This window comes from Miniopterus natalensis, chromosome 17, assembly GCF_054644295.1.
Source record: "Miniopterus natalensis isolate mMinNat1 chromosome 17, mMinNat1.hap1, whole genome shotgun sequence".
NCBI classification, from domain to species: domain Eukaryota; kingdom Metazoa; phylum Chordata; class Mammalia; order Chiroptera; family Miniopteridae; genus Miniopterus; species Miniopterus natalensis.
In genome coordinates, this window is record NC_142097.1 from 45725722 (window position 1) to 45740565 (window position 14844).

The 14844-nt window shown below is 58.0% G+C and overlaps 2 protein-coding genes across 3 annotated transcripts; one reads left to right on the forward strand and one right to left on the reverse strand.

The window, feature by feature from the left end:
• Positions 1 to 876: 876 nt before the first annotated feature.
• Positions 877 to 8297, forward strand: HEXD (hexosaminidase D). Of its 2 annotated transcripts, XM_016215465.2 has the most exons (12): positions 877 to 1196; positions 1315 to 1424; positions 2263 to 2350; positions 2812 to 2976; positions 4064 to 4247; positions 4917 to 4988; positions 5370 to 5565; positions 6257 to 6339; positions 6733 to 6811; positions 6887 to 6988; positions 7191 to 7280; positions 7833 to 8274. In XM_016215465.2, exons 1-12 carry the CDS (start codon positions 948 to 950, stop codon positions 8083 to 8085), a joined length of 1671 nt encoding a protein of 556 aa, XP_016070951.2. In that variant the 5' UTR covers positions 877 to 947; the 3' UTR covers positions 8086 to 8274. The 2 variants fall into 2 exon arrangements, with proteins under 2 accessions (XP_016070951.2, XP_016070953.2); XM_016215467.2 differs by lacking the exons at positions 877 to 1196; positions 1315 to 1424 and having other exon boundaries at positions 2244 to 2350; positions 2691 to 2976; positions 7833 to 8297.
• Positions 8181 to 13110, reverse strand: CYBC1 (cytochrome b-245 chaperone 1). Its single transcript, XM_016215469.2, has 6 exons — positions 12926 to 13110; positions 12062 to 12103; positions 11402 to 11475; positions 10652 to 10748; positions 9943 to 10087; positions 8181 to 9576 (listed from the first exon to the last, which is right to left on the reverse strand). Exons 1-6 carry the CDS (start codon positions 13008 to 13010, stop codon positions 9456 to 9458), a joined length of 564 nt encoding a protein of 187 aa, XP_016070955.1. The 5' UTR covers positions 13011 to 13110; the 3' UTR covers positions 8181 to 9455.
• Positions 13111 to 14844: the final 1734 nt, after the last annotated feature.

Here is a 14844-nt window from a genome sequence, read left to right on the forward strand (position 1 = left end):
CCGTGCGGGAGCCTCGTCCCTCCGGGCCCGGGAGGGCGCGGAGCCGCGGCAGCGCCGCCCCGGGGGCTCGGGCCGCGGGCGGGTTCCCGCGGGGCACGTGCTCGGGCGGGGCTCACCCCCGCGGGGCGCGCGGGCGGCGCGGGGACGCCCTTCCCCTCGCCGTCGCCCCTCCGCCGGTGCGCTAGGCAGCTGCCTCACGCAGCCGTCGCAGCGCCTCCAGTATGATTTCAAACCACCGAGCGGGCGGGCTTCTGTGTGCAGCCGGCTCGTCGCCCCCTTTGTGCAGAAGTAGCAGTCATAGGAGCCCCCGAGCTTCCGTAGGACCCATGGAGCAAGATTTCCTCTTCCTGTTACCCTTGTGCTTTTATAATAAAAAAGTACATATATCTATATTGCCGTTTCCCAGCTGCTTCATTGTCATCCAGACACTCCCTTCACATTGCCTCAAACCAGCCAGCCCTGATACACGCGTGGCTCATTCGTTTTTCAAATCATTTTAATTTAATTATTTTTTGCCTTTTTTTATTCAAGGGTAGTGGGCACACAGTATCATAGGAGTTTTGGGTGCACAGCGTAGTTATTCAACATGTCAGTGGCCCCTGTTCAGCCTGGGACAGTTCTCTCCGACCTAGCGAGGTGTTTGTGGCTTCTGCACACCAGCAGGCAGGCTCCAGCTCTCGAGATGTAAATGCGTTCAATGCTCTCCAACGTGAGACACAATCGAGGGTGAATGTTCTGCGGAAACATATCACGGGCCCGAGGTAATGTTTGGAGACACCTGCCTGCCTGTTTCCACTGGCGTAAGGCAGGTAGTTTAAAACAGGAGATTATCTTGCAGGGACTTCTGTTACTGCAGACCAGAGCCTTCTTAGGCAACCAGTGCTGTTCCACTTTAGGGGCGAGTCACACTTAAACGCAGAGGCTCCTCCACTGGAGCACGGACATAGATGTCAGGACGAGGCCGTGTTGGTGGAATGAGCTTCCTCCTCGTTAATATCAGAACTGGCACAGAAGGCAGAGGCCTCAGCCTGCTCTCGACTCTGGATTTCTCTACTAGGAAGAAGTACCCGGACAAGAGGTCTTTGTCGTGCGACTTCACAGAAAATAGCGAGATGTCAGGCTCCTCGCCGTTTAAGATTCGACTCGTTCACCTGGACCTTAAGGGAGCCCCACCCAAGGTCTCGTACCTCTCAGAGGTAGGAGCGCCGTTACCTCAAGGGAATCGCCTTGGGTTTGGTCTTTCAAGTTGTGAACAGTGTCCTGTAGAAATGTGTGCCTAGAACTCAACCACGGGGTCACCCCCTCTCCCCCCAGATTTTCCCTCTGTTCCGTGCCCTGGGTGCAAACGGCCTCCTCATTGAGTATGAAGACACATTTCCCTACGAGGGCCACTTGAGGCTGCTGAGGGCCCAAGATGCGTACAGGTATCTGCCCCACGAAGGTCACAGTATGTAGGGAAAACGTGGGGGGTGCGGAGGCAACGGGGGTTGCGTTTAGGGCAGGCGAGAATTTCACAAAGGTGGGACAATCCCATCTGTCTTAAATGCGCGTCTTGAGTTATAAAAATAAAACGTGTTCACAGAATAGTAAATAAGCGAGGCCTGTGATGCCTACAATGGGGAGCTGTGACCTCGTCGTGGGCAGGTGTGCGGTGCAGAGGATGCTTTGGCAGGTGCCCTGCAGGGGAAGGGGGGCTGCTCCTGGACGGGAGATTAAAGGGCAGAGGCTCAGAGCCATGACATTGCACAGGGTGGTCCTGGGCGTGCCACGCTGGCTTCAAGATTAGGGTGTCCGTGTGAATTAATAGCAAACAGTCCAAAGAAGATGGGCAAAGGACACTTATGGCAGATCCCAACAGATGAAATAAAAATGGCCAATAAGCATATGATGATAATAAAAGAAATTAGAACAACAGTGAGATGTTACTTTGACTACCAAATTGGTCAATCTTTTTAAAAATTACAACACTCTGGTGTTCACGGGGCTGAGGAAAAGCAGACCTCCTGCTGGTGGACTGACAAGGGCCTGGCTGTACTGGGGGGTTTGGCTCTATATGTGAAAATTCCCCAGTGTGCGACTCCCGCTGGCCCCAGGCGCATGTAGATGGGAAGACGAGAAGGTGTGGACCAGAGTGCTGAGCTTTTCAGAGTTAGCGACCCTACTAATTTCCTCACGAGAGTCCCCAGGAGCCCGACAGGAGGGGCTGGGGGAACGTGAACTTGAGCTGGCATGACCCTCTCTGGGTGACCTTTCTCTCTGCAGCCCCTCCGAAGTCAAAGAGATCCTGCGTCTGGCCACACTGAATGGGCTCGAGGTCGTCCCCTTGGTGCAGACATTCGGACACATGGAGGTAAGTGGGAGGAACGGAGTCACCTGGTGCCCGGGTCTGGGGTTCAGGGGAGCTGACAGCAGGAAGCAACTCAGTGCTGCAGGGACAGGCTCTGGCTCGGAAGCCCCTACAAACAGCTGGAGAGTGTGGGTGTGGGGGTCAGACCACCTCTGCCATGAATGGAGGGAGAGCCAGGGTCCGTGACATTGATAGAGCCGGGGGCCGGCTGTTTGCTCCTTAAATGTTCACCCAGGTATCACTGAGCAGCATCAAGGAAGGACATGCTTTCTGTTTTCTCTGTTTGTGCCCTTTTCTCACTTAATATTGGAAATACCTTCCCACGCTCCTACATGATCTTCAGAGACTGTTTTCACGTCTGTATCAGTGGGAAGCAGATTGAACACAAGGCTGGTTCCATGTTTTCCTCTAACAACTCCACCTGTGAGATCTGTCGACTGCCCTCTCCCGTCCTCTCTCGGCAGTTTGTGCTGAAGCATGAAGCTCTCGCTCACCTCCGAGAAGTGGCGCTTTTCCCCAACACCCTGAACCCGCACAAGGCAGAGTCCCTGGCGCTGGTTGGGGCCATGATCGACCAGGTCATGGAGCTGCACCCGGGTGCCCGGTGGCTCCACATTGGCTGTGACGAGGTGGGTGCCTGCTTCGCATCTTCCACAGTGCTCCCCGTGTCTTCAAGATCACGTCTCCACCTTGTGTCTTCTTTTCTTAGATAGAAAAATAGTCCACGTGCCAAAGGGTAGAGAAAGGCTGACGAGGGTGAGGGTGTTGGTGCTGCTGATGGGGACCTCTGGCCCAAGCTGACCTGCGAGCCGAGTGGCCCCCAGGCACCTGGGGTCAGAGAAGGGAGGGCTGGGCCCCAAATGGCTGTGCTGCCCATGCCCTGCAGAGTGGGATTTATGCCCCCAGGGCCAGTAGTGGGTGTGAGCTTGAGCTGGTTACTTTTCTAACTGAAGAAATACAGTTTTGGATGGCAGGAGAAAGGAAATACTACTTTTGGGCCATGGAGCACTGGGGCGAACAGGCGGTCCCTGGGGTGCCAGGCACCATGCCCTACCCTTCGAGAAACTCGGATGGCCCCGGGAGGATGCTGAGCCAGCCGCCAAGCGTGGGCGGTGCTTTGCACGCATTTTAGTTCTAGAATTTGACTCTTCTAAGGAATTCCCTTTTTTGGTAGTAAAATACAACATAAAACTTACCATTCCAACCATCTTAAAGTATACAACTCAGTGACTTCTAAGCACATTTATGATGTGCAACCATCACCACTCTCATTCAGGACCTTTCTTCCCCCCAGAAGGAAACCCCACACCCCTCAAGCAGTCCGCAACCCCTGCCCCTGGCCACCGCTGGTGCCTTGTTTATGGATTTACTGGTTCTGGACATTGTGGAAATGGAATTAATTCCACAGAATGTGGCCTTTTGTGCCTGGCTTCTGTCGCTGAGCAGGACTTCGTGCTCCATTCCTGTTTGTGGCTGACTGATGGTCCAGTGTCTGGAGAGGCCATGTGGTGCTTGTCACCTATGGGTGGACATCTGGGTTCTCTCCCCTCTGGAGCTGCTGCAAATGGGACTCTCGAGTGGGAGTTTAGGTCTCAGAGAAGAAGGCAGGGTCGCCCTTTGCCGCCGTCTCCTCACACGCCACTGCCCCTGGGGTGTCCCCCTGGTCCCTCCCTAAGGTGTCCAGAGGCAGATGCATCCTGTCTTCCTTCTGTCCAGGTTTATTACCTTGGGGAGGGAGAGGCCTCAAGACAGTGGCTGCAGCAGGAGCAGAACACCAAAGCCAAACTGTGTCTGTCCCACATGAGGGCCGTGGCCAGCCACGTGCTGTCCCAGCACCCCTCCACGATGCCCCTGGTTTGGGATGACATGCTGCGCGACATCCCTGAGGACCAGCTGTCAGGTCAGCCGGGCTTGTCCAGGGGAGGGCTTCCTGGGGCTGAGAGGAGGAACTGAGCTGCTGTGAGGCCCAAGGGGCCCTGGCCACCGGGACAGGTGGGGAATGTTGGGCCACGGGAGAGCCCCTGCTTCCAGCCCTCCATCCCACTGGGCCTCTGTGGCGGGTCCTGCAGTGACCCTTGCTGAGTTTTCCACAAGGAGAGCATCAGCCTCTTCAGCCCCTGGGCTCACCCTGCCTGAGGCTTTGGGATGAGACCAGAGGTGGGTGTGGACTCACAGCTCTGGCCAGAGCCTGGACCCAGTGCTTCAGTGCCCACGTGGATGCCCACACTTCTGCAAGGCTCTGGTGTCCCTGTGGCAGCCAGTACCACATGTGGCCACTTGGGTTTAATTAGCATTCACTACAATTAAATCCAGTTAGCAGTGTGTTTCTGTTGCATCTGGGCCTAGTGCCCCTGGCAACTTGCCAACAGAGTGGTCCATCCCCCATGGGAAGCTCTGGACCTCTGACTGGGTCAGAGCTCCTGGAGTCAGGTCATTTCTATGGCCGGCTGGCTTCCTGGCAATGGCATTTCCATCCTAGAAGAGATGGGTTGTGTCCCTTTTATGCAAGAAGTGGGGACTGAGGGCCATTTCCAGTCAGCTCTCACTCATGACCTCTCTCTGCCCCCAGCATCAGGGGTTCCACAGCTGGTGGAGCCGGTACTCTGGGACTATGGGGCTGACCTGGATGTCCATAGCAAGGGTCAGTACCACATTGCCAGGGGAGACCCTGTCACCCTGACTGCCCAGCTGGGGGATGCGCGGGCCTTCGTCTCTTGGCTCATCACAATCTGACCTGCCTCTGCTTCACTGCAGGCCCCTCCCCAAGGGAGCCCTCCACCCCAGGGAGCAGCCCTTGGCCCATGTCCTGTGGCTGGGTCCTCACAGGATGGCCTATACTAATGGACAAGAGAACTGGGGTCCCCTGCGAGTGGTGGGAGTCAGCCCTCACTGAGATGGGTGCCTGTCCATAGGCTCCCGTGGTTCCCATCTGCACAGCCTAGTGTTGGGCATTGTGTCTAAGGGCTTGGTGGCCGCAGCCTCCTCAGGTCCCAGCCCAGTCACACCTCACACTCTCTCTCAGCTCTCGTAATGGAAAAGTATGGGAAGTGTGGTTTTCCCCGGCTGTGGGCCGCCAGTGCCTTCAAGGGGGCCACAGGGCCCAGCCAGGCCCTGCCCCCCATCGAGCACCACCTCCGGAACAACATGCAGTGGCTGCAGGTGGCGGCACGAAGGCCAGCAGACACACTGCAGGGCATCATCCTGACCGGCTGGCAGAGGTGAGGTCACCGGGTGCCTTCCTGGGAGGGGAAGCAGTTCCAGTGGGTAGACACAGTGACCTCCTCACCGTTCACTCTGGGCCTCCGACCTGGAGGGAAGAGCTGGTGCTCTGGGGACGGTGTGGGAGGAGCTTGGGCCCCGCACACACTTGTAGCCGTCCCCCAAACTCTGCACAGGGCACCCTGCTCTGAGTGTCAGGGCCACAGAGCATGCTGCCCTCCTGGCTCCATGCCTTGTCTGATCCACGTGCGTGTCCACAGTCCCCAGCCTCCTTGAGGCCACATGCACACACGCGGCTCATGCACAGCGGGATCAGGACAGATGTTGGCTCTTCAGGATTTCATACCCCTTGGAAATTTGAGCTACAGATGGACCCCTGGTCCTACCCAAGTCCTGGCCGCAGGTCGTACCCTGTGATTAGGGGGCTGGGAGAGAGACCAGGTGGCCCCGGCACCAAGGGCAGGGTGAGTGGCCTGAACTCATTAAGGATTGCAGGTTGGCCACCACAGAGCATTGAGCCCAGACAGGGCAGTAGGTGAGTCCACACATCCAGGAGATCGAGGGGCATTTCCAGAGGCAGCAGCCAGCTCTGCAGAAGCTTCTAGGTGCCTGTCCTATGGTAGAGGCGTTGGTGTGCCAGCATCTGCTTCCAGGCAGCAGGAGCTGAGCACTCCTCTCCCGTGGACTCAGGTACGACCACTTCTCCGTGCTGTGTGAGTTGCTGCCTGTGGGGATCCCGTCCCTGGCCGTTTGTCTGCAGTCACTTCTTCACGGTACGGTGCCCTGCTCTCCCTGGGAGGCCAGGGGGCTGGACTGTGGTCTTCCCCAGCTTCTAGGACAACGCGCCTGTCCTGGCTCAGCCACTCCTTGCCCGCTGCCAGCCCAGGTTTTCAATCCTAAACCCCAGACAGGCCAGGAAGTTAGGGGGGCATGCCCCACAGACACAGAAACTCCTAAAAAGAAATCCGTGATCCATGGGGTGTAGAAAGAGCTTCTGCCTTTGCTGCAGGGACATCCTGGTGCCGGGTGCTGACAGGTTGGGGAGAGGGGCACAGATTCCGGCACGCCCACCTCCAGTCCAGCACACCCATCTCCAGTTCACCACAGGGAAGAGGGGCCATATACCCAGAGCAGCGACTGGAGCAGCCATCTCTGGTTGGTTTCAGGAGGCTTTGCGGAAGACATTAGGGCAAGAGTGGAGAAACTCCTTGGGATCTCAAGCCTAGAAATCACTGGTTTTACAAGGTGACTCCCCCACCCCCAGCTCTGCCCCCTTCCCTCAGGCTCGACCCCATCTCAGCACCTGGGTTCTCTGTGCAGTGATGGGGCCGGCTCCTTCCCGGGCAGCGACATCCTGGCCCTTGTCACCCAAGTCGACCTCCACCTGCGCAGCTCTGTGGACGAGATGCTGCAGAGGGATAGGTGAGTGGGGGCAGGGGGAGTGGGCGGAGGAGCGAGCCCTACACACACCCAGGGGGAGGGCCAGCCCATCCTGCACCAAAACTAGGGGGAAAGCAACATTTTAAAATTTCTACCAGACTCTTAAATGATTTCAAGGGTGTTATTTAAAAACCACCCTGCTTCCTTACTTGGGGCCTACCTGTGTGTGTGGATTTGCTCCCAGGTACGTGACAGGCTGGTTTAGCCCCTACCATCGCAGGAGGAAGCTCATCCACCCTGTCATGATCCAGCACATCCAGCCCCAGGCACTCAGGTAGCCACCCCTCCTGCTGTGCCCTCCCCTGGAGCTGCATGTCCCGTGTCCCCTGTTACTGCATGTCCCGTTACATGGTGGCAGCTTTCTGTGGCAATTAGCTACAACAAACAAGCTTGGATTCCCAGGTGACTCAACTTCGCCGAATTAGCTGTGCCCCTGAACGTTAGAGAAGCCAGGGTGTCCTAGCCTAAAAGGGGGAGGTGACCAGAATGACCTGGGCAGGGTCCCGGCGCACTGTGATGCCAGACCGCCTGGGCCGATCCTGCCCCCCCTCCCCCCAACCCTAGTCCTCCCAGCCAGCCTTCCCCATGGTCTCCTGGCTCCCCGCTCTGAGCTGAGGCCCATGCAGACTGTCCACACTACATGTAAGATGCTGTGCACCGGTGACAGGTGTGGGTACCAAGGAAACCCTGCCAGCCAGTTGAAAAACACATTCCAGGTTCAGATGTTAAACAGTGACAGTCACTGATTCCCAACAATGCCAATAGCCCTGTCTTATGGGTGGGTAAACTGAGGTACAGAACTGTACTAACACATGGGGGCCCGCAGTCTCCTGGCCAGGTGGAGTGCCCTTGTGCAGGAGCTGGAGGCCGCCCTGCGCAGAGTCTTCCACGAGGATGCTGTGGAGGAGTGGCTGCAGGAGAATGTGGAACCCAGCCTGGGGCTGCTGCAGGCACTACTGCAGGACCTCGAGGCCGCCATTCCCCCACCCCTGCTGGCCAGCACTGGCCCTGATGCAGATCAGGACCCGAGGGGAAGGGACCTCCCCACACCCCCTCCAGCTACGTCCACCTCCTGCTGAGCCCTGGACACCAGGCATGTAGGCAGCATCCACCGTGCAGATGGTTATCGGGGAAAATGGCAGAAAATCTGGAAGGAAATGCTCGTGGGGACCTGTTCACTGATCTGCACACTGAACTTTAATTCTCATGAAATAAAAAGCAAAGTAGAAGCTAGAAATTGAGCCAACAGGAATGTGACCGAGTCACTATTGCCCTGGCTGCAGTCAGGCCCTCACAGGGACCCTGGCCAAAGGTCCAGAACAGCCCAGGTGGGAGGCATGGGGAACAAGCAGTCCTGCCCGTTCCTCAGGGAACATCAGCATCTCTGTCCTCATGAACATATGGAAGCCAGTAACAGCCATTCACACTGTTTTAGCAAAAAAGCATTTCAATTTGACCATTTGAAAAGCTAACTTTAGCAAGTCTAAGTGACCATGTTCCCAAACTAAGGGCTGGTGGCAGCCACTGCTGAGGAAGGAGAGGGTCCTCAAAACTGCTGACCATGGTGTCACCCACGCAGCCTCAGCCTGGTCTGTCTGTCACACCCTGCTCAGAGGTGTGCTGTGCCCAGTCCTGTGGATGCAGCCGCTTCCTGCCACACAAATGGGCCCAACTGACAGGTCTTCCTGGGTTCAAGAGAAACCAGAATCTGATTTCTAAAAGTGGAGTCCTGGCTTTAAATAGGGCATGAGGCTGGGATGGGAAGTTGTCCTCCTCTTGACAGCCCAGCACTATCCTGGATGGTCCAAGATAAGGCATCCTGGTAGAAAGCAGTCTGTACGTCGGGGAGGCCTCAGGAATAGCTATAGCAGTCAAGTGGCCCTAGCAGCCCAAGGGCAGGTCCCTCACCCTGACCACTGAGAATGTCTGGCTAGGAAAAGGATGATGCATGGGGGCCAGTAAGGAGTCACTGGGATTCCTGGGGACAACACGCAGGCCTCAGTGTCTGCAGCCTGACCCAGCTGCCGGCCCTGCACTGGCCAGTTGAAGCCTCACTGTAACCTTCGAGCTGAATTCCCACGGGATCTGTGCCGGACAACCTCCCTCCCCACTAAGTGCTCAGTCTCGGTGCAAGAGCCTGGGTGTCCTTGGCTGTGGGGTGGGTCTGTCCAGACCAGGCCACGTTGCCCACCCCACTCACACCCCAAACTGCCCAGACTGGGGCCACATGGTTCTGGGAGGCAGATCTGAAGCCTATGCCCCCCTGGGACACCCTGCAGAGATGGTCCAGCTGTGGTTCTGTTCAGAGGGCAGCAGCAAGCAACGGGTGGCTGAGGGTCCCATCCTGGGGCTGCCAGGGACGCAGTTGGGTGATGCGGAGGAAGACTGGCTGGTGGCCCGTGAGGCCTGCTGAAGCACCGTTAGAACCAAGGCCAGGGGCTCTGTGGGGTCAGCTCTGGCTCCCAGGGCCATCGGGCTCACTGTCGCTACTCTGGGACAGATCCGTGGGGCTCTCTAGGCGGTGCAGCTCCAGGAAGGTGGTGATGAGCTTGGCGATGGCTTCCACATCACTATGCCGGGCAGCACCAGGAGGAGGGGTGGTTACCAAGGTTGAGGTGCAGCCAGAAAGACCATAGCAGCTCATCCTAGGCCATGCATCCCCCAGGGCTCCCCACCCAGACCCGGTACCTTCTGTCCTGGTCCTATCCTCACCCGGCTCCAGCCCAGCCTTATCCTGTCCCGCTGGGACCCCCCGAGGTCCCCGCCCTTTGCCTGTCCCCACGGGGACCTCTGGCATCCCCTGGTGGTGGTGGCAGGCCTGTCCCCCAGCACCCCCCCCGGTCCTCCGCCACGCTGGGCAATCTGCTGTGAAGGCCACCTGTTGGGCTGAGGGGGCACAAGCAGCAGCCCCAGCCAGCCCCCAACCCCCGGCTCACCTGCGGTGGCCCATGACAGCACTCTGGGTGAGGGGGTGCGAGAAGCCCGTGGAGAAGCGCAGCAGGACCACGTAGCCCCTCCCAAAGCACCGTAGCTTCTCCTCCTCCACATTCACGTCCCGCACATCATGCAGCAGGACGGCCACTGCGGTGGGGACAGGTCGGGGGCAGGTCAGAGGCAGCATGTCCCCCACCGTGTGCTGCACACAGTTGCCTCAGGGCCACTCTGCATGAAGCAGAAAACGTGGGTCACTGTGTCCAAGGCTGAACCCCAGAATACGGCTGAGACCCTGACCTCTGATGTCACAGGTCAGCGACCACAGGGCAGGGTCACACAGCTGCTGGCTCACGGCCAGTGTGGGTGGGAAATAACGTCCAGTGGACCCGTCATGGCCTGAAAGGCCTGCCTGTCCTCGTGACCACTCTGCAGCGGCTAAACAGCTGAGCATGACGCTGCCCCTTTCTGCTTCATCTCCCCAATTGCTGAAAGTGCCTTCCTGGTCCCAAGTGGACAATTAGCTGGGGCTACCTGGCAATGTCCTTTGTGCCAGGATGTATCTAGGGGCACCCCACGCTCACCCAAGAGGTGGGATTACCGAGCAGCCAGCTTGGACCCAGCCCATTCCCAGGCCCAAGCATCACTCAGCCGCTCGCTGCCCTCCTTCCAGCCCAAAATAGTCCCATGTCCTGTTCATTCCTGATGCCTCACCTTGGTCATGGTCTGCTCTGAAAAGAGTCAGCAGCTTCTTGTATAAGCTGAATGTCTTCAGCACAATCTTGCCGGTGCTCTTGTCAAAGATGGCTTCCTGGAAAACCGGCCACAGGTGGTCACCGGGCCGCTGGCCTCTGTGCATGAGCCAACCACACAAACCTCCAGGGAGGGGACCTGGGCTCACTGACTATCCCACCCTCGCCAGAGCAACCCTCTCCCTTCCCATCCCAGTCAGAACCCCAAACCCGGTGCCCCAAGTGCTGCTCAGTCAAAGCCAAAAACCTGCAGCCTGACCCGCAGACTCCTGACAGGTGTGTGAGTGCAGGGGGCTGGGGCATCCAGGCAGGTGCTCTCTCCTCTTTGCAAGGAAAACACAAGTACAGTAGCCAAAGTCATCCAATGAGAAGACTGGGTGAGAGCTCAGAGAGCAGCACAGGGCCAGGCAGCTCAAAGGGTCATGAAGGGGGACAAGAGGGAGTGGCCGCCAAGGCAGGGGACTCGCCCCTCGTTTTGTTCTGTGCTACGGCAATGCCTGGGAAGAATTTGGGTGAAAACAGTCATGAAGAGCTCCTAGGAGAAAACGGCTTCAGAGGACTCCTTGGCCTAGGAGCAGGATGGACAGGCAGCACCCAGCGGCCGAGCCCAGGCACCCAGAAACCACTCTGTTGGAGTCTCAGAGTGGGGCGTTAGACCAGAACCTTCCCTCTTGCTGTGGTCCCCACCACAGGAATCTGGAGCTGGCCTTACCTCCCAGTCCTCCAGGTTTTGCACCGCCACGAACAGGCAGCCAGTCACGTAGAACAGCTTCCAGCCCAGACTATCTAGGGACACACACAGGACACAGCCAGGTGAGGGCAGTAGCAGAGGGTGAAGGCTGATGTGCCCATAGGGGTCCCCCCTCCAGCATGGCCACTTTCCTAGACACTTGGCAGGAGTAGCATCTGGGGCCCTGCTTGTCTGTCACTCAGGACCATGTAGGCCACACTACATCAGCTCTGCCCTTGCTCTCCTCTGGGTGTCTACAGGCGGTTGGGTCTCCACTGATCACATCATGGTTTGTGATGCGGGAAAGGTGGGAAAGCTTGTAGGGAGTGGCTGAAAGTATGGCTCACCCTGCAACAGAACCTGAAGCAGATACAAGAGAGCACCTTCTTGATGAATATTTTTTGACTTGTGAAAATGTCCAAGATATAAGTGAGAAGTGCAGACTGCATGGGGCCTGGGTGTGAGGGAGATACACCAGCCCACAGACGTGAGGTGGGCTGTGTCCATGAACCATTAGGAGGCGGAGGGGCGGGCGGCGTTCCCAGAGGCCATGCATTGGTGGATCGCAAATGAGAGCTTCCCTTCTTTTCTCTATTTTCCAAAGAGCTGAGAAAGTTACTGGGAGCAGATGCTGCTTCTCACCTGCACTGTAGTAGGCAGCAGCCAGGCCAATGGACAAGATTCCTGCAAAGAGAAAGCAGGCACCTTGCTGTTGAGCCACCACCAGCCCAGAGCCCACCTCCTTCCCATTGCCAGCGATGGCTGTGGGAAAAGAGCAGGGAGCAGGGCAGAGAAGACCACCAGGCTCAGAAGTGGGGGAAGTTCGTTCGGAAACATGGTATGTGCCACTCACAGTATGCACTTGACATATCTGACTACTCGAGGATCCAGAGCAGACTGGGGAACTGGACGGAGGAGCCCGACACGGTTTTACCCCAACGGTATATGGTATGGAATGAAGACAAGACTGTTCTGAAGAATCACAACAGGACACATGAGGAGAAACAGGGAGGAGGCCACGTGCAGGGTCACAGGAAAGAAGGACCAGAGACAGGCTTCTGAAGGTTTGGTGGCACCTCTCACACCTGCAATGCAGTCCACACAGTGCAGCTGCCTGGCGGGTGCACGACCCTCCAAATGGCGGTGACAGGGATGGAGGCCAGGGCAGCCTCCCTCACTTGGAGGAAAAACAACAGGCTATCACCCATCACGTGGGCCTGCGGCATAAATTAGACACTGCAACCGGGTGTACAAAAGCAAGTAAAAGGGGCAAAATGGGACCTCGAAAGAGTATGCGATGTTTACTAAAGGGTGTCAAGTGGTGAAAAAGACACGACAGACACACATCCCACGTAACAGCATGGACAAAGGATAAAACCCGGGGGAAACAAAGAAATAAAGTAGCTGCTATGTTCTGGGGTAGTTAAATAAAGGAAGGAAAATTTGTTTCATTTTCATCTGTTTTTAAAGTTAAATTTTTAACTTGGGAAATATGGAAATCCTTACCAACCAGCAGGGACCAGGACCTGATGCCGGGAGCCCTCTTCAGATGGAGGTAGGAGCTGGTGCGTTCCTCCACCTGCATGTACATCCCTGGACCGTGAGGGCGCCACTCTCGGCAGGACACCTGGCTGGGAAGGGTAGACAGACAGCTGGAGCCCAGCAGCACTGCCCAGACGAGGGCCAGCTCCGCAGGGCAGGAAGCCGGGCTGGCCCACCAGCAAGGCTCGTGCAGGCTGGGGAACCAGTCGGCCTCGGGGGACCGCTGTCTCGGAGGTCACGCATGTCACCTGATCCCCGGGGACCCGTTTCCTCGGTGAGGAAGGCCCTTCCCTGATCAGTTACACTGGCTGCAGCGGGGCTACCTGCCCTGTTCGGACTCAGGCCGTCCACAGGCACTGTACCCTCACCTGCCCCGTCTCACCTGGAAACCTGTCTCAGACACCCGGGCCCCCGCTGGTCGTCAGACTCCGGGGCCCCACCAGCACCTAGGGGACGCCCTCACTTCCCTGGGCTGGTCCCCGCCAAAAAAAAAACAAAAACGGAACTGCGAGTCTCGTCGCGGCCCCAGTGCGCTCGGGCACGGACGGAAGTCGGGCCGGTCCCCGCGGCCTGACCTGCACTCACGCAGCTGCCCCTGCCGACCGTGCACGCGGGGGACCCAGGTCTGGGGAGCCTCCCAGAGACTCCCCGCCAGGTCCGCCGAGGCCCGACCACGGCGCGCGCAGCAAGCCCACGGACGTCGCCTCGGGGCGCACCCGGGCCCCCTTCCTGACCCGCCCGCGCCGCGACCGCCGGCCTGGGCCAGGGGTGCAGCCCCCGGGTCGCGACCCGAGCCCGCGAGCCCCGCTGCCCGCCCCGCGCCACCCCGACGGCGGGCACCGCCGGGCGCCTACCGAAAACGCGGACCGGCGTGCGCGGGCGCTCACTTCCGGGACCCGGGGAGGGGCGGGGCTGCGCTCACTTCCGGGACGCGGGGCGGGGCTGCGCTCTCTTCCGGAACTGGGGGCGGGGCTGCGCGCTCTTCCGGAACTGGAGGCGGGGCGGGGCCTCCGACCTGCGGAGTTAGAAGGTGAACTCCGGGCCGACTCCCGACCTGGGCGCGCGGCGCCTCCCAAGCGGCCGGTCGCTGGCGCGGCGAGTGGAGGGAACGGCCGTGACGGCTGACCCGCGCCTCCCCGCGACCGCCCCGGGGAGGACAGTGAGGAACGGTCCCGGGGCAGCCCCGGCATCCTCGCGGAGCTGGCGGGGCCGGCAGATGCGGCCCGGGGGCAGGTGGCCGCGCAGCGCCGCCGCGGGGCCGGTCCGCCCGCCCGCCCGCCCGTTGGAGCAACTTGCAGGCAGCCTCCCCCTTTTCCACAGATGCGCGCTCCCCTGTGGGTGATGCACGTGACAGTACTTTGAGCAGGGAGAGTTTACTATAATGAATTGTTAACTAACTGGGGATTGGAGCAAGGAGGCCAATATGAAGTAAATTGGACTATAAAGACTAAGAATTGCAAGAAACGAGGCAAAACAAACAGAAACCCAGGCTGTGAAAGAGGACCCAGTGAGGAGCCCCTGTACCCCAGGCAGAGGCCCAGCCTCGGAGAGGACACCTGTGGCTCACTGAAGTTTAAACTGAGAGCTGAGATATAATGCATTGAAAACTGGCAGGATATACAGATTTTATGCACTCAGTCCCCTACTTACGGATATTGTGCTTATTTCCAGTCTTTTACTATTACCAATATTCAACAAGATTTTAACCAAATCAGGTATCATTTGTTCACGTATTTAATACTTGTAGAATGCCAGTGCAGGCTTCATCTTTAAATTGTTTATAATCTAGTCCCAAAGGTGGAATTACACAAATAGCTGCATGCAAAGTGGAATTTTTCAGGGTATCAGCTTAAGAAACACAAAACAATTGCAATGTAGACTAT